We start from the raw sequence: 27,523 nt of genomic DNA on the forward strand, positions 1-27,523 counted from the left end.
TCAGCTGAGTTGAGCAAAGCTAGTCGTATGTTAGAATCCACACATATTGCAGAGGCTACTGCAGCTCACCCCATTAAACCTGGTCAACCCCAACGGTTCAAACCTAAACGACAAGGTGACAAATATCAGAAATGTGGATACGCGAAGCATTCACAAGGTAAAACATGTCCAGCAAAAGAGAGTTCCTGTCACAAATGTGGTAAAGTTGGACACTTCCAAAGGTGCTGCAGGTCTAAGGCAGTTCAGGAAGTGGAAGAACCCGAGTTTGAGGCTGACGAACTCTTCTTTGCTTCTGTTGAAGATGAATCTAAATCTAGTCCGTGGTATGCAAAACTGAGAATTAACAACAGTGACATTACATTCAAAATCGACTCCGGAGCAGATATGACGCTCATGACTGATGATACATACCAAAAGCTGCAGCCAGTGCCTGAACTGACACCTACCAAAGCTGTTCTCAACAGTGTGTCTGGCACCATTGAGTGTAGAGGGACGTTCATGGCAAAAACCCTAACCAAGGGCAAACTGTATAAGTTCAAGGTTTATGTAGCAAAATGTACTAACAATTTATTATCTAGAACCTTGTCTGAGATGATGCAGTTAGTAAAGTTGAACATTCATGAGGTGCGCGGGCAAAGGGATCAACATGAAAGGTTGCATGAAAGGGTCGGCTGTGAAAATCCGGCTAAAACCAGGAGTGAAACCGTTTAAAGTGACAACTGCTCGCAGGATACCCATACCATTGATGGAGGCTGTGCATGAAGAATTGCAAAGAATGCAGCAAATTGGTGTCATTGAGCGAGTAACAGAACCCACTGATTGGTGCTCACCTATAGCGGTTGTACCAAAAGAAACCAGACAAGGTCGAGAGAAGGTCAGAATATGCGTTGATCTCAGAGAGCTTAACAGAGCCATCAAGCAGGAGCACTATACTCCCCCTACTGTAGATGACATTATAACAAAAATGGAAGGAGGTAAAGTGTTCTCTAGTTTGGATGCAGCCTCAGGCTACTATCAGATGAGACTGGATGGTGAAAGTCAGTGGCTTACTACATTTATTGGACCGAAAGGAAGATACTGTTTCACACGAGTCCCCTTTGGAATAAGCTCAGCCAGCGAGATATTCCAGGCCAAAATCAATGAATTCTTAGAAAGCATAGATGGAGTGGTTGCCTATCAGGATGACATTATTGTCACAGAACGTGACCGGGAAGAACACAATCGGCGTTTGAATATTGTCCTTCGACGGCTGAGAGACAATGGGGTGGAGCTAAATAAGGAGAAATGCATGTTTGGAGTGGAAAAATTGAAATTTCTGAGACATGTGTTCAGATCAGAGGGCATGAGCGTGGATAGTAGCAAAGTTGAAGCTATCATGAACATGAAGCCACCAGAAGATGTTACGGGGTTCAGATCGATGATTGGTATGATAAATTACTTGGGCAGATTCATCCCTAACCTTGCCAAAACCATGAGACCGATGTCAGACTTATTGAAATAGGATGTGGTATGGCAGTGGGCCCTGGAACAGCAAAGTGCCCTGAAAGAGGTATGAGAGCAACTCCTAACAGCTCCTACTCTGGCATTTTACAGCCCAGATAAAGATACTACAGTAGCCGCTGATGCTAGCAGCTATGGACTTGGTGCCGTCATTCTACAGAAAGACAATGAAGGTAATGACAAACCTATCGCATTTGCATCTAGAGTCCTTACATCAGCAGAGTGCAGATACTCGCAGATAGAGAAGGAATGCTTGGCAAGTGTATGGGCATGTGAGAAGTTTGATCGGTACCTGCGGGGCTTGGACAGTTTTCATTTGGTAACAGACCACAAGCCACTGGTGCCTCTCTTCAATGGTTGTGATCTCAATGCTGTCCCTATTAGATGCCAGAGACTGTTAATGAGGCTTATGAGATACAATCCACAGGCACAGCATGTTCCTGGAAAGCGTCTGTTAATAGCTGACTGTTTATCACGACACCCAGTTCAAAGATGTGAGGATAAGAATGATAGGGAAGTAGACCACTATGTGGATGAACTGTTAGAAACTTCACCTGTGTCAGCATTGCTCATTGATAGAATCAGAACGGCATCGGCAATTGAAGACACCATTGTACGGGCTATGAAATTTACTACTGAAGGATGGCCCAGGTATTTAAAGATGAATCTGAAGCGCTCATTGACTTTTACAGGAATAGAGCTCACCTATCTGTGGCAGACGGACTCTTACTGCATAATGCATGCATTGTAATTCCCACTGATCTGAGAGAGGAGGTATTGCATGTGATTCACCAGGGCCACATGGGCGTAAACAAACGTAAGCTCAGAGCTGGCATAGCTGTTTGGTGGCTACAAATTAACAAGGATATTGAAGGCAAGATAGCCAGATGTGAATTGTGTCAGAAAACTCAACCGGCTCAGGTAAACGAGCCTATCAAGCAAACCCCGTTGCCTGAGGGACCATGGAGAGTTGTTGGAACTGACCTGCTAGTACACAATGAAATTACATATGTCGTCGTAACAGATTACTTCTCGAGATACATAGAACTGGTGCACCTGACAGAGACCACAAGTGAAGCCCTAATTAACAGGCTTAAAGGAGTATTCTCTCGGTGGGGTGTGCCTGAAGAGATAGTCAATGACAATGGTCCACAGTATAGCAGCAAAGCCTTCCGCGAATTTGCTAACAAGTATGGTTTCGTGCACTTTACTTTGTCACCGAAATACCCTCAATCAAATGGACTAGCAGAGAGTAGTGTAAGGACTGTCAAACGCATATTAGATCAGGCGGATCCTTTACTAGCCCTCATGGTATATAGAGCCACTCCTATTGAGGCTACAGGTGTCTCGCCAGCTGAGCTCATGATTGGGCGTTCTATCAGAACTACAATGTCGTCGCTACCACAGAACATGATGCCACCCAATATGACAGAAGAGGATGTGCGTGAACGAGATGCCCAATATAAGGAAAGGACAGCCAATAGATACAATCAAGGCTCTCGTCCGTTGCTTCCGCTAAACCCAGGTGATCAAGTTAGGAGAGATGACATTGAACAAACCTGGTCGGAGCCTTTGACAGTGACAGGAGAGGCTAATGACCCTCGTTCATACATTGTAGAGCGCCAGGAGGGCCAAAAGTATAGGCACAATAGAAGGCATTTGCAGTGGATACCAAAGGCAGATACTGATGATTTGACACCAGGAATTGATAATGATACAGGCAGCCAGGTTTTAGATTCACCTAGTATGGCAACGCTTGTAGTCGGCCCAAAGCCCCCACCAGTCACCCGTTATGGCCGCAAGGTCATAGCGCCCACTAGGTTGATAGAGAAAATGTAAAGCAGCTTTTATTGGAAGGTTTTCCAAAATTTGGCACTGATCCTTGTTGTTTTTAGTTTTATGCTTTTAGTTTGTATTTTGCCATGTGCCTTATTTTCCTAATATGGACAATCAGTCTTAGGAACCTTGTTCCTTTATATCATATACTTTACAGTTATGTTTACAATATCTATATAGGTTATGGTTTTCAAAAGGGAAAGATGTTTCCTGTTTGCATAATTATTGTAAGGTGTTAATGCGGAAATAAACCACAACAGTCTGCCGGATACACGCCCTGAAACCTGATCAAGTTTCTGAAACAACTAGAAGTGTCCTCTGAACTTAGATCTATACTTATTAAGGTAGTTATAGGCATATTTTACAATTTACTTTTATAAATCATTAATCTAGATACATCACCCTTACTACTCATTTTCCTACAAACAGGTCTAACCAGACCACTGTAAATATGTTCGTAGTTGTGAAATCACACAGAATACTTTGCATACGATTTTATTCTGCAGCACCCAGAACCATTACACATAGCATGCTCCTAACCTAAACATTGTAACACTCCTAACATAAAACTTGTAAGTAGGGGATGTTGACCTGACGACCTATAGCTAACCTTTGTGATTTAGTTAACCTTCAGGCAACTGACATCCTATTCTGACCACCAGAGATAAAAGAGGCTTCCGGTAGAAATCCATGACGATAACTGAAGCCGAATCTCGATCATCGCTCTAATCCGCAGCAACTGATTAAGTAATTTTAGATCAATCAATATTAGGTTTTTAAACTACCAGCTTATTTTTATTGAAAACCTAGAGAATAATTTGATCGAGCTAAATTATTATCTTGGTATACTGAAATTGCTAAGTAATCACCAACTGATTTAATAATTATATTTCCGCTGGTTCCAAGGTTGAGACGAACATGCACCATCGGAAAGCTTTCAGTCGCTTAGCTGCTGCGACGTTGTTCGGATGCACATATTACACATGGTGCACACATTGTATAAAATGAATTCTTTTTAAAATGTCATGCAATTGACAACGTTGTTTTACACAGAAGCTCTGTATATTATACGTATCACACTATTAGCAATGAAACGCGGAGAGGCGTGTTCCCTTAGTGCATTTTGACAAAGTAAAAACGTCAGTTCCTAATCCTAGACTCTAGATGAGTAAACCAGTTAGGTATACATACGTACAGTGAAACATGGATAACTCGCCCTCGGATATAGCGAACACATGGTTAACTCGACTGGATTTGCTTGGTCCGTTCCCACGCAATGATAAATGGCTCTATATAACTCGAATTCAACACTGTTATAACGAACTGTTTTTTGCCCAACAGCTACCGAAACGGTTGCTATCGCTTTAGAAAATCACTTTATTCCAAGCCATAGAGGTAAACCTCAACATTTCGTAATTCATAAGCGTCGTTATTACCTCCATCGGCAAAATATTTTTGTCAACGACTGTTCTAAAGGTTTAGTGAAATTTGATTTATACTGCTATACGATGAATAGCGCGGACTGGCCCGGCCACGGGCGCAAGGATTTTCGCCACGCACATACAAAACAAAAATCGCATGTTGTTTTGTATGTGCGTGGCGAAAATCCTTGAGTGCGTGACCCGGCTAGCCCGTGACGAATATTTTTCCGAAGTTGATTCCGTGTTGAATCAACGTCGGAATGTTGAATGTTTAAAACGTCTTAAAATTTGTTTTTGTTAAACGTATACGTTTTCTTAGCTAAAAAACTATTCATCGTTTGACCTAAACACAGAATACGTGTGTACATTCAATAAGTATCCATTCAAAAAGCGTGAGTGATATACAATGTACTGTTAAACCTCGTAAAACTTTTAATTGAACTGCCTCGGAGTGTTGCTCTTAACGAATCCCAGGCAAAGTAAGGTAATCTTTCCATAAACTTCAAGAAAGATCGGCAAAATTGATCGTGGGTAAAACGCTCAAAAGAAAAAGATGTCTTTTCTTTGAGCATTTCAGCAACGATCAAGTTTTGCCAATGTCAATCTAAAAAACGTCCTGGCAATAACATCACCTCAAACAACAAACCAATCTCAAGTGATAGAAAAATCTCTATACTTTTTGATAAAAACGTTTTAAACTTTACATTAGAAGCATTTAATTTGAAACAAGCCATTTGTGCTTTTGATTTATATTATAGTTTGTATATGTTCATGTATCTACTAATAAATAAGTGAATACATGGACTTGTGACAGTGCTCTGATAACTTGAACACTCTGATAATTCGAACACTTTTGCTCGGTCCCTTGAAGGTTGAGTTATCCGAGTTTCACTGTATATTATCGCTGGATAACGTTCAGCTCTATGTTTACGTTTATTAAAAATGGTTGTTGGGTTTTAATCTCGAACATTGTTATCGACGTGGGGTTACCCATAGAGCTATCTTCCCTAGAGTAATAATAGTGCCTTCAACAACACGAGCGTTTTCGGTGCCAACAAGAAGCGTTTAGGCCACGCCCCTTTTTTGTGCTAGTCAATCGTAGTGATTGACTAGATTAATAAGAATGGTTAGACAAGAATCATGAATTTCCACCGTTAAGATATTAATTAATGCTCATATTAAAGAAATGATGATTATAGTTTATTACTCTAATATAATTATGCTGATTATTTAATAGCAATTCAATACCTACATGACTTGCAAAGGCACTGAATAGATAGTGTTAAGTAAGTGAGTTAATGCAATCAGTTACTCATAGATAAGATAGATAGTCATACTGGGGTGGAATTACATTGGTGTGCTGGAAAACTACTCGACTGCCATCAACTGAAAGTATTGACATTGTATGGTGATAGAGTGATTCATTGACAGTTGACACCACTGTCCACAAACAGCCCTTGCATGTAATATTAGATTTCAATACATATCAATAAAATACATAGACTAGCTTGAAGCAAAGATGTCCACTAGTTAGTGGACATCCTTGCTTGATGTAAGCAAGCAAAAAGTTTGAAAGTTAGACTAGCAAACGTCGTTATATGTTAAATAAAAATAAATTATACTTAATTATACTAAATTATAATTATATAAAAATAAAATAGACTTTTTATTACTTTATTAAATAATTTTGTATTGTAATTATAGCTAAACAGATTATATTTAGCCATTACTACTTGCTAATTATTTCACATTTAGATTTAAACACAGTTGCAGTTTCATTTTTTTTTCCTAATTTATTTCAACAAAAAACTTCATTCATGATATGAAATTTAAAAGTTGTAGTTGTTTGAAAAATCTTGAAAACTTTTACAGTTGTTTTCTTTTTCCTCTTAATTCATTTGAACTGCTTAAAAATATTTTCTCATGATATGAAGTTTAAAAGTTAGAATGGTAAATGTTATATAAAAATAAATTTTCTGTCCAAAGACTTTTTTATTACTCGGTCAACGCCGGGTAGTACAGCTCATAGTTGATTGCAGACGATTAGCTTCCCATCACACTAATGTAATACCATCCCAGTATGACTATCTATCTTATCTATGAGTAACTGATTGCATTAACTCTCTTACTCAACACTATCGATTCAGTGCCTTTGCAAGTCATGTAGGTATGAAATTGCTTTAAATAATAAGCATATATTAAAGTAATAAACTATAATCATCATTTCTTTAATATGAGCATTAATTTCTATCTTAACGGTGGAAATTCATGATCCTTGTCTCACCATTCTTATTAATCTAGTCAATCACTACGATTGACTAGCACAAAAAGGGGCGCGGCCTAAACGCTTCTTGTTGGCACCGGAAACACTAGTGTTGTTATGACTCGAAGGGGAGATAACTCTATGGGGTTACCTATATTTTTCTCTATAGCTTGCAATTTATCGTCTCTTTTAAAAAAAAACAACTCCAAATCAATTGTAAAGGTTTTCGATAATATACTACTTTTTCCGAGTTTTATAGGAAAAGATAATCAAGGTTACTGGTCAGGCAGTAAGAGCAACAAATGTTGGTATGCTAATACGATTAACGAATAGTGTAGCTGCCTGCTGGTGCAATTGCTTAGACTGTTGCTGCAACTGGCTAAATTGCTGGTGTGAAGGATTTGCTAGTGTGAGCGACTTGCTGATGCGCAATGGAATTATTGCTGACACGAGATACTTGGAGATAGTCTCTTATGAAACGCTGTTGTTTTGTTTAGGTTTATGTGTGCATTGCTGATACAAGATACAACAGTGGCTTTACATCGACTTGAATAGTTCAAGCACAATAACTAGAAGAAAAGTAAAGGTCTAGCTCACCTGATTATATATACGAAATCTAAACAGTAAGAATGTGGGTACATGTATATATATATATATATATATATATATATATATATATATATATATAAGTACAAAGATGAAAAAAGATTTTAGCAACAGTTTATTACTTAAAGTTTCATGATGCAAAATGATGTTAAGTTTGCACCAATCTTCAGATAAAAAATTGCATGACACAAACACAAAACCAAGAATACACTAAGAACAACCAAATGAAGAGTTACCTGTATAAGTACAAAGACGGAAAAAGATTTTAGCAACAGTTTATGACTAAAAGTTTCATACTGCATGCAGTAATCATCAGATGCTAATGTGAAGTGCTTGTGTATAATACTTGGTCAAATCAAGTATAAAAGCCTAACTATTAAATTGGTTAATTGGTGAGCTTAGCCTTAGATAGGTAAAATTTGGTGACGTGTCTACAGGATGTTACTATATCACTTCTCTGATTCAGAGTAGCCATGTGAGGTTGGAAAATTATAAAGTACTTCTCAGTTAAGCATAGATTGCACTTCGAAACACCATTCTGACAGGCCTTAGCTCTTGTTATTACTTTCCAATCAATACTAAAATCTTTTCCCTCGTCTTTTAATTGCCATATATATCTGCTTAATTCGGTGGTCTTTCTCTTGTCACTAATACCGAAGGATGTTTTGTGGTTGTTGAATCTGTCCTTAAATTGCCTCTCTGTCAATCCGATGTATGTTTGACTGCTTCTGCCGTCTGTGTCAACTGTTGCCTGGTAAATAATAGAACTCGTGAGACACTGACCATTTAAAGGGCATTCGTTACGATTTCGGCAATTGCATTTTCTGCTGCTTTCGTCTGTCGTAAAGTTCGCTAGCAATTTGTTGTTGTGCTTGTCTATAATTGATTTTAAATTAGGCATACAGCTGTAGCTAACTTTCACAGTATTTCGGTTAAAGATTTTGTTTAACTTATTGTTCTTAGGAAATAATCTTTTGATTAGCAGTAGGAATTGCCTTCCGATGTTAGTGGCAACATTTTCGCTATATGGAGGGTTATACCATAATACGTCACGTTTCCGACTATTCCTACTGTCAGTGGTATTAGTATTGTCCTGCTCGTATCTCAGCTGGTAGTCATAGCCGCTTCTTGATAGTGATTCCTGGAAAGGCTCAATTTCTCTATTAAAAGTGGCCTTGCCGGACGATATTGTGCACAGTCTCTTGTTAATTGATTTTGGGATGTTATGTATAATGGCTGGAGGGTGGTTAGATTTCCTATGCACATATTGCACAGCATTACTTGGCTTTCTATAAGGCGCGTGTTCTCCGTTGTTCAGGTTCAGTGTAGTATCCAAGTAGTTTACTATTTTCAAGTTGGCCTCTATTGTTACTCTAAGACCGTGACTCGTGAATATAGAGCATATATCCTTCTTAATGTTCTCGATTTTCCTTGGACTGGCCTTAATCGCTGCCAACCCGTCATCTCTGTACAACCCAAAACTGCCGCATTTAATTTTTTCTTTAATTTTGCTAAGTAAGTATAAGCCAATTAACTCACAACTTTCAGCTCCATCGAAGCTTCCCATTGTTATGTCAAATGGCTCATCTGTCTTTTTCCTCCACGGTTCATTATCGTGTGTCAGGATGGATTTCTTAGCATGAAATATAATGTTATATTATATTTCATGTTATATTTCATGCTAAGAAATCCATCCTGATACACGATAATGAACCGTGGAGGAAAAAGAGAAGTACTGAGATTGAGAATTAACTGAGAAGTACTTTATAATTTTCCAACCTCACATGGCTACTCTGAATCAGAGAAGTGATATAGTAACATCCTGTAGACACGTCACCAAATTTTACCTATCTAAGGCTAAGCTCACCAATTAACCAATTTAATAGTTAGGCTTTTATACTTGATTTGACCAAGTATTATACACAAGCACTTCACATTAGCATCTGATGATTACTGCATGCAGTATGAAACTTTTAGTCATAAACTGTTGCTAAAATCTTTTTCCGTCTTTGTACTTATACAGGTAACTCTTCATTTTGTTGTTCTTAGTGTATTCTTGGTTTTGTGTTTGTGTCATGCAATTTTTTATCTGAAGATTGGTGCAAACTTAACATCATTTTGCATCATGAAACTTTAAGTAATAAACTGTTGCTAAAATCTTTTTCCATCTTTGTACTTATACAGGCTCGGTGGACCACTTTGAGCACTATATCAGTGAAGTCTCAACCATTATCTGTATATATATATATATATATATATATATATATATATATAATTATATATAAATGAATAGATGAAGTGGAAGAAGAGAAAGTGAAGAGAAATCGGTTAGCAACTATGTAACTGTATAGAAACTATATAACTGAGTAGTTGAAGTGAATAAATGTCGTCTATATACATGTATATGACTTGGTACGTGGTAGAAACACATGAAATTTTTTACATTTACTTGTTTTGAGCAAGCGGCTCTTGTTGCAGTGTCCTTTACAACTGATTGCAAGAGACAATAAAAGACGGTTATTATCTTTTATTTAATTAGTAGTTAAAGTTTCATTAAAAATAGTTTTTCTGTTTTCTTATAATTGTTCTCAAAACGAGATTAGGTTTATATTATTTTTTGACCTCAGGATGTTTTTTATTGTTTAAGAGTGAGTACTGTTCCCTAAATATTGTAACTTTTCATGCAATTTTTCTTGGGCCTTTTTGCTAGTTTATTGCATCATGATAGTTAGTTGTTGCAAAATATTTGTTTATTGTGACGTATGGGAAAATTTCACAAAGTCAGCCATCAACAGAGCGACTTGGTTAGTCAGTTAAAACAATCACTGTCAAGATCTAGCCGACCTGCTTATGCAACAAGGATAGACGACTCCCATACTGCTACACTTGTTAGACACTTGCTTGTATTTTGCTCCTGAGAGATAGATCAATATATTCAATAAAATCATTTATCAATTGGAGAAATATTATTACTTTCTGATCAGTTATTAAATAATTGATCGTGCAATCTGTTAGTTTACGCCGAGCAAAAGTGATTTGGTTTCAGCTCCTTTCCGTTGATTTCATCAGGTTTTATCATAGAAAGCAATGAGTTCAGCGCACTCTGTTGGTTTCAGCATGTTTTATCATAGAAAGCATTGAGTTCAGCGCACTCTGTTGGTTTCAGCAGGTTTTATCATAAAAAGCAATGAGTTCAGCGCACTCTGTTGGTTTCAGCATGTTTTATCATAGAAGGCATTGAGTTCAGCGCACTCTGTTTCTGTTGGTTTCAGCAGGGCCAATTCAAGTCAAACTCAAAAATTTAACTTACTGATTCCAAACGTGAGCATTGCTTTCACCCAACTCCAAACAATTTGGCTGCCGTGGCTCTATTGTCGGGTGTCCAATATCTTTTCGTTATTGTCACTCTATTTCCTTTGCCTCCTTTTTGGCCTCTATCTCTGTAGTCTTTCCTTCACTTTCTATGTCCATTTTTGCCGCTTCCAGGTTCCGTAAGTGCTTTCAATTTCTTCTCAACAGCGTCCACATTTCCTATTTATACCTGATGTAAATCAGGAAGGTCACAACCAATTACCACCACATCCCAATACTTATGGTCCTACTTTTTAACATAACACTCGTTACATAACCATTCAAGTCACTTCTTTTTTGTGTCTCAATGTATCTGTCTCTTCTTACTGTGCCAGTCCTCACAGTATAGAAAAAACTTCTATACGTTCAACTAAAGTTTAAACATATTGAGGTGTAAGATAGACTGGGTTAGAGGCCTTCTAGTAACTTAGAGCATATTAGTTCGCGGGAATCATTATAACTTAAGTTACAGTAACTGTTGTTTGATTTAAATAAAACATTCAAACAGTAACGCATATATCTTGGACTTCCAATGTAAGAAAGTAGTCATATACAAAGCTACCCAATATTTTCACCTATAACATCCTTTTCTACACTGGATGAGGTATAGATGTATTTATTCTTCATCAAGATTATAACTCTTTATTTAGGTCTGTTTTTCGACTAAATTTAGATAATCCATGCTTAATTCTTTCAAGGTCAGTTGCGTATCAGAAGCTCAAAAGTTACAATCCCAAAGAACCTATTTATTCATTCACACACCATGAGAAAAAACAACAAATATTGTCCATAAGGAAATACTCTCTAAGATTCCCATTTTTAAATATTTTAATTGTCATGTCATTAGAAGCTATGATTTTTCAGACAGATATAATTATTAATTGTATTAAAAATTATTGTAGAATATGATGTAATTGATGAATAAAGTTGTAAAGCAAATCCCGTGTGAATTTCATTTTATATAATTGATCCAGGTAATGCAAGGCATTGCTGCTTTGTTAATGAAATAGACTTAAGCTGTAAAAGTAAGATATAGCACTGAGTGTTCAATAAGTCAGATATAACCTTCGTATATTTTAGTGCAATCAGTAAGCATATCAAAGGTTAGTGCTGTGTCACCATATATGAATCCATACATAGCTAATTATAAAATGGAGACTAAATTATTATGTTTGTGAAGTGTAAACCTCAATTATTCACCACAATGTCAGCCCTGTCTGACCTTCAAAAACCATGATGTCACCTTTTTCTGACTTTTAAAAACCATAATGTCCCTCGTTTGACCTTCAGAAACCTAGATGTCCCCTGTTTAATCTGCAGAGACCATGATGTCACACCTGTTTGTTCTAGAAAGACTGAGGCTTTGTACTGTTTGACTTACAGAGACTCCCACTCGTGCATGCATTTTAAATGGTGCTATAGTCAAATATTGTCAAGCTTTCCTGTAATATAATTTGCTTGAGATTTCTTAAATTTAGGAGATTGAAACATCTGCTATGATTTCATGCTCACATGTACTTTCGTAATCAAACCGGTGATGATGTCCTAGCAGTACTAATGTATATTTAATTTGCATTTAGTTTTGAAGGAAACCAATGCTTGATAAATAGATGACTCAATTTAGGCATTCACCCTTCTTGGACAATGGTACAGTTTAGATGATATTGTATCAATGCTAACATTACATGCTTGATCTAGAATCTAGATAATAACTATAATGTGTCACAATAACTATTATTCAGATGAAACCGACTATTATCCAGATGAAACAAGTTATTATTCTGATGTAACCAACTATTATTCAGATGAAACCAACTATTATCCAGATGAAATCATTATCCTGATGAAACTAACTATCATCCAGATAAAACCAACAATCATCCAGAAGCAACCAACTATCATCCAGAAGCAACTAACTATTATCTAGACAAGACAGCCCATTATCTAGATAAAACAGATCATTGTCCAGATGAACCCAAATATTATCCAGATAAAACCAACTATTTTCCAGGTAAAACCAGCTATTATCCAGATAAAACCAACTATTATCTAGATGAGACCAACTATTATCCAGATGAAACCAACTATTTTCCAGATGAAACCAACTATTATCCAGGTAAAACATACTATTATCTAGATGAAACCTGCATAAATAAGCCACTTTTGAGGATTTGAGTGCAATTCTCTAGTAGTGCTAAAGTTTTATACAATTATCACAGTGAATATCATATAACATAGGTTGCGACAAAAACACATGTAAAGTTGTTCCAGATTTTTTGACCATGGATGTTGTCTTCAACACAGGTCGCAATAGATGACATACTTGATTACCTGTTCTGTTTTGTGACTGGTGAATGAAGAAAACATTTCCGTACTGAGTGCTGATCATTATGAGAAGAGCAATTCTCAGAAAATTTTGAGTTTTTATGGAGTCGTTATATGATCGCAATACAGCTATTGCGTATCGTAAAGTTGTAGAAAAATGTCTATATAATTACCCAATAGTCAATAGCTTGGGCAAATATTGCAATACAAAGCATAACATTTAAAGCTACTCTGTAATGCATTGATTCTTTAGCTCAGCTAGAACTCGGTCTAGGTAATCAGGATCAGGATAGCCATAACGCTCAGGACCACCATCCATATTCGTCTTATGATGAATATCATTCCAGACTATAGTGTTGTCACGGCCAGAGCTTAGAGACCGCCCAACAGTAAATATGAGCCGTCGATCAAAAGCTTTCGCCAGGAGCTTTTCCACAAGTCGCCCTTTCTCATTGTCAGGGAGGTAAGCTACACGAGACTCACCAGAGTAAGCTTTGCCAGGGTTCGGATGCTCCTGCTACAAGTATGTACCAACTAAGAATCATTCAGCTATTGAAGGATAAAGTCAGGTGTAGGTGTTAAAACACTCCTGAGATCCAATAAGAGATAATATTGATAGAATATAAAAAGCTGTTAGTTACTAGCGATTGTTACACGGTGACGCCGTTTTTGAAATTCACTCAGTTTCAAAAAAAACAATGCCTAGTCTAGCATGTTTTTGAACACCTCAGGCCATGAACATGTCTGTATTTTGCTTTAACCAAAAGTTTTCTGGCTTTGGATGTCTTACAAAAAATTGGATCTTGAGAATCACAGGGATCAGATGAGAAAATCTTAGCACCAAACTTGCTAACCGACTCATGCGATTACCTTTACTATTTGATCAGCTGATGATAAATAAATATAATGCTTTCAATGTAACTTTTTTACACCGTCTTGGATAAGAGACGTTTGGGTGAGATGAAACACACAAGCAACTCCTCCCTCCCCACCCCCCCGCTATTGTGTTTTGCAGTAATAGAAAAGTAATGTACAGTAATGATAGAAATTGCTACAAAAACAGTAGAGTGTCCATTTCTTTATCACTAGAATGTTCATGCGAAATTTAGCGTACTTTATAGTTTTACCTACTCCCATAAGGAGTTATCTACTCCCCTAATATGCCGTGTAAAGTGTAAAGTAATGTACAAATGTTTAAAATAGTTCACTTTCAAGTTTGGAACATGAAAATTACTCACACTATTTTTTAGGACAAACATCTCTGTAAAATTCAAATAGATGGCTTTTCAAGTCAATAAATAAAGTCCAAAAAGCTTTTGAACTGAATAGGCTTATCTAAACCTGAGAACAATCAAACAACCTTGTATAGTTTGAGTCTAAAATTAAGTCTACTAGTTTTAGTAATTCTCTCATACCTAATGTTACTATTTACTAGTGCTGCACGATATCTTTGCATGTACATTCGATTATTTGGTCTCAAAATATATCGAATATCGAACGTTAGAGTTGTCTTCTTTCGATATATAGCGTTAGGCTTTAGCATGAACGATATGAGATATGATATGGTTAATATTGGTTGAAAAACAGGAGTTGTTACCTCGTTACAATAAATAGAATAGACAGCTCCATTTTTGCAACATAAAACAATCCGATATTTCAATAAAATATCGGCTTTGATATTCATATCGACTTGAAAACTGACCAATTCTAAAATCGTCCACTGAAATATATCGTCATATCAAATTATATCGTATTATCGTACAGCACTACTATTTACTACCATCCCTAATGTTACTAATTACTACCGACCTTACTGTTACTAATTACTACCATCCCTACTGTTACTACTACCATCTCTACTGTTACTAATTACTACCATCCCTACTGTTACTCACTACTACCATCTCTACTGTGACTAATTACTACCATCCCCACTGTTACTCACTACTACCATCTCTACTGTTACTAATTACTACCATCCCTACTTTTACTCACTACTACCATCTCTACTGTTACTAATTACTACCATCCCTACTTTTACTCACTACTACCATCTCTACTGTTGCTAATTACTACCATCCCTACTTTTACTCACTACTACCATCTCTACTGTTACTAATTACTACCATCCCCACTGTTACTTACTACTACCAACCTTACTGTTACTAATTACTACCATCCCTTGGGTTACTCACTACTACCATACCTACTGTTACTCACTACTACCATATCTACTCTTATTGACAACTACTGTAACATGTTCATTATGCCCACTTTTTTTACTCACCCCTTGTGTACCAGATGGTATCGTATACTGTATGGTGATGCAGCCACAATCCTCATACCCAGGTAAGGAGTTGGGCATTACTGTTGTAGTCATTGTCCCACCTCGAGGCTGTTTGCCCTCTGGTTCTCTAAAAGGAACTCTACATGTGGGACAGAGATATGACTTGCACATGGACACCAACTGCTTCACACACTCCTCACAGAACTGGTGAGAGCATGGCAGCATCTTGGGTTTGGTAAGGCGATCCATACAGATAGGACAGTCATTTCCTTGAGATTGCTCATCAACACATTTTGTGGTGACTACATGTGATGGATTTGTGATACTCGATGCTCTTGCAGGTTTTCCTGAAAATACATTGGATACAATTGGCAAACACTTTAAAGTTTGTAGCCTGTACACTACGTGTAGTTACTAGTATTATGCCATCATTCAAGTACTACAGCCTATTGTTTGAGTGACTTACTCATCTTCTATTGTTCAATCTTTGCCCAGTTATTGTCACACTTGTGAGCTAATCAGATACAGACTGAGATCTGCTGGAGCGATTTTATTCAACTAGCAGTAGACCAATGACTCACAAGTACATACTGTATATCTACCTGTACCTCAATCTCAACAATTCCTTTGTCAATACTCTAAAGATAGACAACTTCAAACATGCAAAATATGATATGAACCAATCTTTATCAAGTGTACTCTAGAAAATTACAATTTTACAGAAATACTTCAAATGATCAGTCAGTCATGGTAGTCATAATGTATACCCCGTACCTCTTCTCTGTGACTGATTATGCAAACCCAATCTAAACGTTTTTATGGACAAATATGTCTGTATCAGTATGGAGCATGCAATATATCTTCTTCAAAAACAATGCACATGTGCCTGTATACAGAACGGACAATGAACGTATAATATACAATAAACGGACAGCTAAATGGGTGATACGAGTCATTACGTATCTGGGTTAAAATCTGTATAGCGCATAGTGACTAGCAACTCTGCTATGTTGTAACGTCATAGCGCAATGTCACTGAAGCGTGCTCTCATGGCTCTATTAGTACTGTAGGTGTAGCAACACTGATGCTACCTTAATAAAATTAGCTATTGGCAATGTGCCAGGCTAATGGCAAGTGGCAAGCAACTACATTACTTGCCGCTTCTTAAAAGCTGTGGAACACAAGGGCATTTGGCGAGTGTATGTATAAATTTCAAGGGTAGTCATGTGTTGTGTGGTCTGTCGCTCATTTTTCCCGTTATTGCGATAAATCCACTTCACACAGGATTTGAACTCGAATCCTCCAGGCCTGCACAAATGCTTGTCTAACCGCAAGGCTAAGTGTCTACATTGTTATACTGTGGAATAACTGTGGTCGTACCTATTTCGACAGCCAATCTTTAATGCCAATTGATTAACATAAAATGCTTTGCGCTTCAGCTACCACACTTAAAAATCACGATTGCGTTAGAGATTATTACAAGTAAGCTTATCATTATTATTAAGCTGGCTTCAGACATGACTCTTATTATAGAAAACATTGAGACCAGTTCAAGTCAAGTTACTAGCTTAAGTTACTCAAATTCATGGGTGATTATTTTATTACTGCGCATTCATCTAGTGTATGTATATAAATGTCATAACGTATGACCCCTGTACAACAATAAAAGAAAGCATAGCCATGCATTTTTAAGTATTGAACACATGACTAGTCTTCTCTGATCAGTAAAATATACCTTGACCAGTAACATATACCTTGACCAGTAACATATACCTTGACCAGTAACATATACCTTTAGCAGTAACATATACTTTTAGCAGTAACATATACCTTTAGCAGTAAAATATACCTTTAGCAGTAACATATACCTTTAGCAGTAACATATACTTTAGCAGTAACATATACCATTAGCAGTAACATATACCTTTAGCAGTAACATATACCTTTAGCAGTAACATATACTTTTAGCAGTAACATATACTTTTAGCAGTAACATATACTTTTAGCAGTAACATATACCTTGACCCGTAACATATACCTTGACCAGTAACATATACCTTTAGCAGTAACATATACTTTTAGCAGTAACATATCCCTTTAGCAGTAACATATACCTTTAGCAGTAACATATACTTTTAGCAGTAACATATACTTTTAGCAGTAACATATACCTTTAGCAGTAACATATACCTTTAGCAGTAACATATACTTTTAGCAGTAACATATACTTTTAGCAGTAACATATACCTTGACCAGTAACATATACCTTGACCAGTAACATATACCTTTAGCAGTAACATATACTTTTAGCAGTAACATATACCTTTAGCAGTAACATATACTTTTAGCAGTAACATATACTTTTAGCAGTAACATATACCTTTAGCAGTAACATACACCTTTAGCAGTAACATATATGTACCTTATAACACAGCCTTTGTAACATGACTTAACACATATTCAAGCTTTAGCTTATTTCCTAATTCCTAACACTTTTCTTAGCCATAATTTATACTCGTTGTGTCTAATTGGATTATCTCTCTAAATTATAAAATATGTTTTTGGACCTTTAGGAATGACAGGATATAATAAAATAGCTACTAAAAAATTATACCTATGTGATTTTATTCACAAAACATAAATGGTATTAAAATTGAATGTCAGAGAATCTTTCATTATTACTGCTCTACCTTAGTAATTTGCAGATTCCTTTTTTGAGTTAAAAGGGAAAACTTTGTTTGAATTTAAAATTGAAGATTTACTGTTATTTACTATTAGTCCAGCCATGATACTTACCTTTAGTGTGTTTTTGAGTGGTCTTTGCTCTGACAGAACCCGCCATTTTTCTGGATTTCGATTCTGTACTCTTTACAGTTTTCTTCTTTGGTGTATCTGATTGGTTTGATTTAGGCGGACACGGTGGGGAAAAAATTCCTTGTACGACTTCCTGCAACATACTTTCAACTCTTCACCTGTCTGAGCAAAAATGGAAATACCATAAAACTTCAATTTGAACACCGTTGCGCTGGTTTTTCAACCCTTTCCTTAGGCGGCGCTCGATTAAAGGTGGCGTTCAAATAAAGGGGGATTAAATAGAAGTTTAATAGTATATGGATATGTTCATTCAAACACGCCACTTGCCTGCATCTGCGTGAAAATGTCACTCACTTGTTTGTTGGCATGATCTTTAAGGCTATCCAAACGACCTCTAAAACTAGCTATACGGAGCTCCTTCATTTTCTGCTGACTATCTTGCTCAGCCATTGAACTGTAAGGTAGCTTTCGTCCTATCAACAAAATGAGTTCTGTGAAGCACATCTTCACAGTTAGCAGCCGACAACAGCACTAGGTCTAGCGTATGACTCAGCACAGATGTGTACCAATTGGATTTATAGTTAGTAGCACAACTCAGATGTGTACCAGTTGAATTTATAGTTAGTAGCACAACTCAGATGTGTACCAGTTGGATTTATAGTTCGTAGTATGATTCAGATGTGTGCCAGTTAGATTAATAGTGAGTAGTATGATTCACATGTGTACCAGTTGGATTAATAGTGATTAGTATGACTCAGATGTGTACCAGTTAGATTCATAACTAGTCATATGACTCAGATGTGTACCAGTTAGATTAATAGTTAGTAGTATGACTCAGATGTGTACCAGTTAGATTAATAGTTAGTAGTATGACTCAGATGTGTGCTACTTGGATTCATAGTGAGTAGTATGATTCATATGTGTACCAGTTAGATTCATAGTTATTAGTTTGACTCAGATTTGTGCCAGTCAGATTCATAGTTAGTAGTACAACTCAGATGTGTGCCAGTTAGATTATCGGTAATTCTAATCTAGTTTCTAGATACAAGATCATTTCTAAACATAAACAAGCTTTGATTTTTTTGTGTTGTAAACTATAGATAAATGTCACCCTACATGAAAATAAAATTTGTAAAAAGATTACATTTCTTTTTAAAGGAGATGGTTTTGTGATTACAATACGAACTTGATAGAGACTTCCAAAAAGGTTTTTTTCATCCTCGCTGAAGCACTTTTAAATTTAGTTTTGACCGTTTCTGACTCAAACCCTGCCGAACTTCTAGGGTTTTGGGCTGCTACAAAGTATTGATGTATTGAATTGTATGCAAAGCTTGGAAGTATTCATGTTCAGCCAACTGACGTTTGTAAGTGTAAAACCAAAGCATGTATGTTAGTGAATTGCTATATGAAGACAGTTAGCTGTGATTTAGCTCTTGTACAACCTTTAATAATAATATGATATCTACTGGCTCTCTATGTTTACAAACTTGTAATATTCTCAGTACTGGCTGTAAATTTTAAAGACTCATTGATGTACATGTATGTACATAATTTTCTCATGGAAAGGTTTTGTTGCATATTGAAAAGATTTTTCAAGGCAGTTTTGTCTACTCAAGCACCATTAATAAAAGGGCTGTATTGCTACGTTTCAATCAAACCTTACAATTGTTTGTTTGTCTCACAAAGATTAATTATTCAACTCTGTGATTTGCTAACAAGGAGAGTGGAAATCTGAAAGTGTCACCCAAGAGCAGCTAAGAATGGATTTGTCACTCATGATGCTAAGAACAGGTTTGTCTACAAGTGTCACTCATGATGCTAAAAACAGGTTTGTATACAAGTGTCACTCATGATGCTAAAAACAGGTTTGTATACAAGTGTCACCCATGATGCTAAAAACAAGTTTGTATACAAGTGTCACTCATGATGCTAAAAACAGGTTTGTCTACAAGTGTCACTCATGATGCTACAAACAGGTTTCTCTACAAGTGACACTCATGATGCTAAGAACAGGTTTGTCTACAAGTGTCACTCATGATGCTAAAAACAGGTTTGTCTACAAGTGTCACTCATGATGCTAAAAACAGGTTTGTATACAAGTGTCACCCATGATGCTAAAAACAAGTTTGTATACAAGTGTCACTCATGATGCTAAAAACAGGTTTGTCTACAAGTGTCACTCATGATGCTACAAACAGGTTTCTCTACAAGTGACACTCATGATGCTAAGAACAGGTTTGTCTACAAGTGTCACTCATGATGCTAAAAACAGGTTTGTCTACAAGTGTCACTCATGATGCTAAAAACAGGTTTGTCTACAAGTGTCACTCATGATGCTACAAACAGGTTTCTCTACAAGTGACACTCATGATGCTAAGAACAGGTTTGTCTACAAGTGTCACTCATGATGCTAAAAACAGGTTTGTCTACAAGTGTCACTTCTGATGCTAAAAACAGGTTTGTATACAAGTGTCACTCATGATGCTAAAAACAGGTTTGTCTACAAGTGTCACTCATGATGCTACAAACAGGTTTCTCTACAAGTGACACTCATGATGCTAAGAACAGGTTTGTCTACAAGTGTCACTCATGATGCTAAAAACAGGTTTGTCTACAAGTGTCACTCCTGATGCTAAAAACAGGTTTGTATACAAGTGTCACTCATGATGCTAAAAACAGGTTTGTATACAAGTGTCACTCATGATGCTAAAAACAGGTTTGTCTACAAGTGTCACTCATGATGCTAAAAACAGGTTTGTCTACAAGTGTCACTCATGATGCTAAAAACAGGTTTGTCTACAAGTGTCACTCATGATGCTACAAACAGGTTTCTCTACAAGTGACACTCCTGATGCTAAGAACAGGTTTGTCTACAAGTGTCACTCATGATGCTAAAAACAGGTTTGTCTACAAGTGTCACTCCTGATGCTAAAAACAGGTTTGTATACAAGTGTCACTCATGATGCTAAAAACAGGTTTGTATACAAGTGTCACTCATGATGCTAAAAACAGGTTTGTTTACAAGTGTCACTCATGATTCTAAGAACAGGTTTGTCTACAAGTGTCACTCATGATGCTAAAAAAGATTTGTACACAAGTGTCACTTATGATGCTAAGAACAGGTTTGTCTACAAATGTCACTCATGATGCTACAAACACGTTTTTCTACAAGTGTCACATTTGAGAGAACAAACAGGTGGATTTAATCTTATCACTGAATATACATGGGACAGGTATGCTTACTTGAACTATTTCATGCATTGCACTAAAAAATTAAAACAGTAAAACAAGACTACAAACTCGAGAATGTCAGAGAGTTGACAGTTGTAAAAGAATTGAGGATAAATAAGCTGCCAATATTTAAGATTCAAACAAAGTAGCGACGGAACCATAAACTCAGTACGCCACAACAGCAAGTTAGCTATATGAGATATCTTACCTCCAGTTAAGAAAGCTGAAATCTGACTTACTGGCAGTCACTTCCTCGCACTCTTCTGTCAGGTCACTTTTCTTATTACAGACTAGCTTTAAGCTAGTTATTAGCGTAAAAGCTACTTTCTGAACGATTAAAAGCCGCAGGCATTAAAGAAAGAAGGTCTATAACAATGAAAAATAACAACGAGTGAACACCGTTGGAAATAATATGGTTGCTTCGGAAAAGAGTTTGTTGACAGGGCGTTGGGGCACTTTACTGCTATCTGGTTTGCTGGTATCATAGTATCTCTTTTTTGTAATAATTTTGTTTTATTTAATAAATGGCAGCCACGGTGTTAGCTTACTCAGACTCTGAGAAGAAGGCAACTTTGACTAAAACATGAAACAGTAAACTCACAATCTGTGAAAAGGGTTAATTAGGAATTATTCTATTAAACTCAATTACAAAAAACGGTTATTTGATGAGGAAAGGTAGATGTCTCATCTCAGCAATAGATGGACTCCCATTTAGTATAATTGAAGTTGTGTCCTCAGATTAATGAGAAAACCCTACAAGTAAAGACTTATAAAATACAAAATTAATGATTACTTTATAAAGATAAGTATAACAAAGAGTTTGCTCCTGTCTGTTTGCTTATGAGCTTTTCAGTTTTTCGCAAACTAAAATTTTCTGAAACTACTAAGCGTAAAGTACCGGGATAACTAATTTCTTTCTAGATATTTATTTCAAAAAACATTAAATAACTCGCTCTTTAAAATAATAATTTGTTAGATCTCCATAAAAGATTTTTAGGTGGCTCGGTCAAGAGGCATTGCTGCTATCCTATTGCTAGCAGATGCACTCCCGAATTTTTGTGGTCCAAACCTTTATAATTTTTGCCAAACTATAGCTAATTTTAATTTGTTCTTAAATTTGTAAGCATAATTTTTCAGTGTAACAATATTATAATAATATTTAATAATAGTGCAACCGAAAATTTTAAAGTTATTGTTCTACTGCATGATTTTAACAAAGATGTTTTACTTTTTTAGTTTAAATTACCTTTAAATCAATGTATCACAATGTATACATATGATTTTTTTTCTATTGTTGAAGTTTGTTGTTCTAAGACGAAAGTATTGTAGATACTTAGTCTGAGAGGTACAGATTACAAAATAGAACGCAAAACATTGATGGAAAGTCATGCAACTATAGAGTATTAACAACTCTTATGACAAAATATATATGCGTGAACAAACATTTTATAAAAATTAACATTCTGTATTTGTAGTTTACATACATAAATACCAGATCTTCGAAGGACAAAAAGCAACATTTTAGTGTCAACTATAACAACTACTAAGAAGGTTACGAGCATACAATCATTTCAATTATTACAAAACTATTTTTTTACGATGTCTATAATACAGTCAAAAAATCTTGTTTTATTCATCCACTCTGCAAACAGCTTATTCTTAAAAAACCAGCGTGACATATCAGCTAATCTATAAGAAGTCAGAGTGATATTTCAGCTAATCTACAAAGAGTCAGCATGATATATCAATTAATCTATAAGTCAGCATGATATATCAACTAAGAAGAAAGTCTGATAGCCAATAAAATGTCTCCTGATTTGCTCTACAGGTAAACCAAAAGCTGCACATACTTGGTTGAAGCTAAAATTCGAGCAAATTTCTTCCTTGTTTAAAACATCCATTTGTCCAATCAGGAAACAGCCGGTCCACATTACACCACATAGAGAAGAGAACAGTGTGCTTCTCAGGTATTTAATGGTTATCAAGGTCAAGCATGAGCAGTTGAACACGATTATAGGTTAAGCAGTCTGTGAAAGATTCTTCAATAAATTAACCTAATGTTAGTATGAATTGTTAGTTTATAGATCATCTAAAGTGATTGATCAACAGGTGATAGCATGTCTTTCATTCGAAATGTCAATCAAGTCATTGATAAATGATTATCCAAAAGTCCATAGTAGATGTAATTTGATATATCAGGTGAACATCTAAGAGTATCCATCCAGTTGAACAGTCGAGATGAAACCCGGTGATGACCAAATGCTCAAAGATGATACCATAAAGACGATTGGACCCACTCATTAATCTCCTCCATAATCTCCTCCAGCTTCTCCTCCCTAATAGCTGTTAGAAAATAAAACAAGTGGGTTCGGGTGTGCTTAGATTTCTAGAATTTCAGTTGCCCTATCAGAAGGAACAAATGCTCCCTTCTAATCGTTGAAAATGTATCTACATGTACATGTATCTCCTTCTTAGATGCCAAAATAAAGGTTGTTGCCTGACTGACACGGCAACGGCAGCAAAAAAAGGGTAGATAATTCTTTTTGTGAGATGTGTAACATCATAATGCGATAATTTAATGCAATAATTGGTGTGCCATATATATTTTACCTAGCACATTACTATTCATTAAACAACCAAACTCGGTATTTGTGAGGCTACGAGTCAGTGAAGTACTTTGACATTATTTGGGAAGGATTTTAATCACAGACATTAGTTCTGGATACCATCAGACCAATACTTGGAATGTTTTACAATTTACTTTTCAAGCCCAAGTCACTAACCCAACACCGGTTTGCCTACCGAGTCTTTGAGAACCAACAATCATTAAACTATATCTGTTACTGCTCGGTCAAGGTCAAGGTTAAATCACACCTACATGTATGTTTTTACACTTATTTTAATGTGTGTGTTAAAATGAAGCCATTATCAAATTTTTCATTTTATGTACCTATTTTATCGAACCATGTTGATTATGTTGCCAATTGTTAGCATACATCACTATATTGTACACAGCTCTGATACCTATTCTCTCATTTTATATTCAGGGTAAAAATAACATCTAACAAAGACCTGTTGCCAGCTATCATACGCATGGCTTCCATCCAAATAGATTTGTTTCCCAATTGTTACCTGAGGCTGAAGGACCTGATACTTGATGATACTTACCTCTACCAAATTTGATCTCGGTATCTATGAGAAGTCTGATGTTATGCTAATATCTTATTGCCAGCCATCGGAAGCAATTTCCAAAAGCTATTTGAGAACTAAAAATTAACTGAGTACCAGTAGCAGGTGACAACAAGTGATAGCAGGTGCGCTATCTTGTACTTCATGACAACTGCTACGAGGCTGCAAATGTGTTAAGTCTAAAGATTGAGTGTTCTCCCTTTTCCTAGTTGTAGTGGCTATGTATATGTTGTATACATGGGCAATCATAGGAGATTTACAGTTGTAGTGGCTATGTATATGTTGTATACATGGGCAATCATAGGAGATTTACAGTAGTTTTGCCTTAATTGGGTTCTTGGTAAATGAGTTGGGTTCGCCTCACTGGTCTGAGGTATCTGGATACATAATTAAAAACTTGCCTGAGGTCTTTGTAAACATCCGGTAGTTAATATTTACAGACATCTGTGGTATAATAAACATGTTCTGTTAAGGCTAAAAGTGTTTTTATTACATTCATCTCTTAGTCATCCTCGATGATTATAGCACTATTTGTGTATTGATGTCTATTGATGTACTATTGGTGTCAAGTAGTGAATAAATCCAAATGTATGGACATGCCTTTACTTTGAGCTAAATGGTAGAATTCATAAAGAAAACAATGTACGGTTATTCGTCAATTCAACTGTAAAACAATGCCTCTGAGTATACCGAAGTGAAGGACTCCAGATTAGAGGAGGCGAGGAAACGCACAGCCAATGACAGCCAGGATGTTGAGCTCACTCAAGCTATCCAGGCACGGTGTCCTTTTAACTACTTTCTATTGATAACTAAACTATAATTAAGGAAAAAGTGAAAATCTAAGTCTGTTTGGTTTTACAAACCGAAAAGCTGGCTGGAACAACAGCTTTGTTCAAGTCCCGACGCAAGATCCCTGCATACTGTGTTTGTTCATTTTGATGGCCATCATTGATGGAATTGAAAAATCATATCTTGAAATAGTGCTGAAAATACAAGCATACACTCAAGGTATATTCTGCTCTCTCAAAGGATCAGTTCAAATAGTATTAAAATCAATAGACACTGAGCAGCTATTTACTGAGTTGAAGCCATGATCTGGAATCGCATACTTCCAAACCATTTTGCACATGTAGCAATTGAGTGACTCGCTTAAGTTTATGGAGGTGAGTGTTCAAAATTGAACGGATATCGATGCATTTCATTGGTCTAAAAGTTGACCCATTTTGTATAGTTAGAGTCTGAGTTGGTATAAAGTCTTTCCAAAAACAAAAGAACATTTCCAGTTAAAAACGGACGAGAAGCCAACTCCAACACTCTTAGCAGGAACGAAACTCAGATAAGTAGTCCTGATGTAAGTGCACCTTTAGCTATCCAATTATCATAAATAAATCAATTGTCATTCATCTAGCAATGAAGGAGCTAATGCCATAATGACGATCATTGACAAAAGAGGGTCGTATTCCTGTCTACTAACTTGGTAAGCAGTATTACTACACTAATATGTATCGTTATACATGCTACGGCCATATCTGATAGTATCCACAGTCCTTATCTGATAGTATCCACAGTCCATATCTGATAGTAGCCACAGTCCATATCTGATAGTATCCACAGTCCTTAATCAATGCTATCATATTTTGCTTAAATTGATCAACCCAAACCTGGCCACACAAATATAGGGTGCTGTTTGACTCATCGATATAAATATAGGGTGCTGTTTGACTGTTCGATATAAATATAGGGTGCTGTTTGACTCATCGATATAAATATAGAGTGCTGTTTGACTCATCGATATAAATATAGGGTGCTGTTTGACTCATCGATATAAATATAAGGTGCTGTTTGACTCATCGATATAAATATAGGGTGCTGTTTGACTCATCGATATAAATATAGGGTGCTGTGTGACTCATCGATATAAATATAGGGTGCTGTTTGACTCATCGATATAAATATAGGGTGCTGTTTGACTCATCGATATAAATATAGGGTGCTGTTTAACTCATCGATATAAATATAGGGTGCTGTTTGACTCATCGATATAAATATAGAGTGCTGTTTGACTCATCGATATAAATATAGGGTGCTGTTTAACTCATCGATATAAATATAGGGTGCTGTTTGACTCATCGATATAAATATAGAGTGCTGTTTGAGTCATCGATATAAATATAGGGTGCTGTTTGACTCATCGATATAAATATAGAGTGCTGTTTGAGTCATCGATATAAATATAGGGTGCTGTTTGACTCATCGATATAAATATAGGGTGCTGTTTGACTCATCGATATAAATATAGAGTGCTGTTTGAGTCATCGATATAAATATAGGTCGCTGTGTAAAACCTTTTTAGATTCACTACCTGAATTTGGGCTTCACGTTCCCACTTTCAAATAACTGTTCAAGTTTCTAAGAATCTAAATAATTTACGCTATGGCATTTTTTGACCAACACTTGCGCAATAAATGACATTCATCTATTTAAGAGAATCAGACTTGAGCACTTATTGCCACTGGTGCTAACTTAAAACTTTCTGAGCTCATTTACAAAGTCATGCAGTAGATAAGAGAAGACGTCTACCATATCATGTGCGTTAAGCAACACATGTCTACCGAGCATGTGTTGCTTAACGCTCTTGCCTGAATGTCATTAGTTACTGCTCAATATATTAGTCATGATAGATAGAACTAACAAAGTGTT

At 36.3% G+C, this 27,523-nt stretch overlaps 2 protein-coding genes across 3 annotated transcripts in view; both read right to left on the bottom strand.

The window, feature by feature from the left end:
- Nucleotides 1-4,252, bottom strand: part of LOC137387535 (dehydrogenase/reductase SDR family protein 7-like) — a 44,237-nt gene extending 39,985 nt beyond the window's left edge. Inside the window, exon 1 of one of the 2 annotated variants that reach the window (XM_068073988.1) lies at nt 4,206-4,252. The gene's annotated coding sequence lies outside the window, so the exon portion shown is untranslated. The other variant, XM_068073987.1, reaches the window with a different exon arrangement.
- Nucleotides 4,253-13,322: 9,070 nt separating this feature from the next.
- LOC137387756 (E3 ubiquitin-protein ligase DTX3L-like) lies at nt 13,323-15,856 on the bottom strand. The gene is made up of 2 exons (XM_068074261.1): nt 15,590-15,856; nt 13,323-13,819 (listed from the first exon to the last, which is right to left on the bottom strand). The coding sequence occupies exons 1-2, from the start codon at nt 15,836-15,838 to the stop codon at nt 13,529-13,531; spliced, it is 540 nt and encodes a 179-aa protein (XP_067930362.1). The 5' UTR covers nt 15,839-15,856; the 3' UTR covers nt 13,323-13,528.
- Between the last annotated feature and the right edge of the window lie 11,667 nt (nt 15,857-27,523).

Source organism: Watersipora subatra, chromosome 2 (genome assembly GCF_963576615.1).
Source record: "Watersipora subatra chromosome 2, tzWatSuba1.1, whole genome shotgun sequence".
Taxonomy (NCBI): Eukaryota; Metazoa; Bryozoa; class Gymnolaemata; order Cheilostomatida; family Watersiporidae; genus Watersipora; species Watersipora subatra.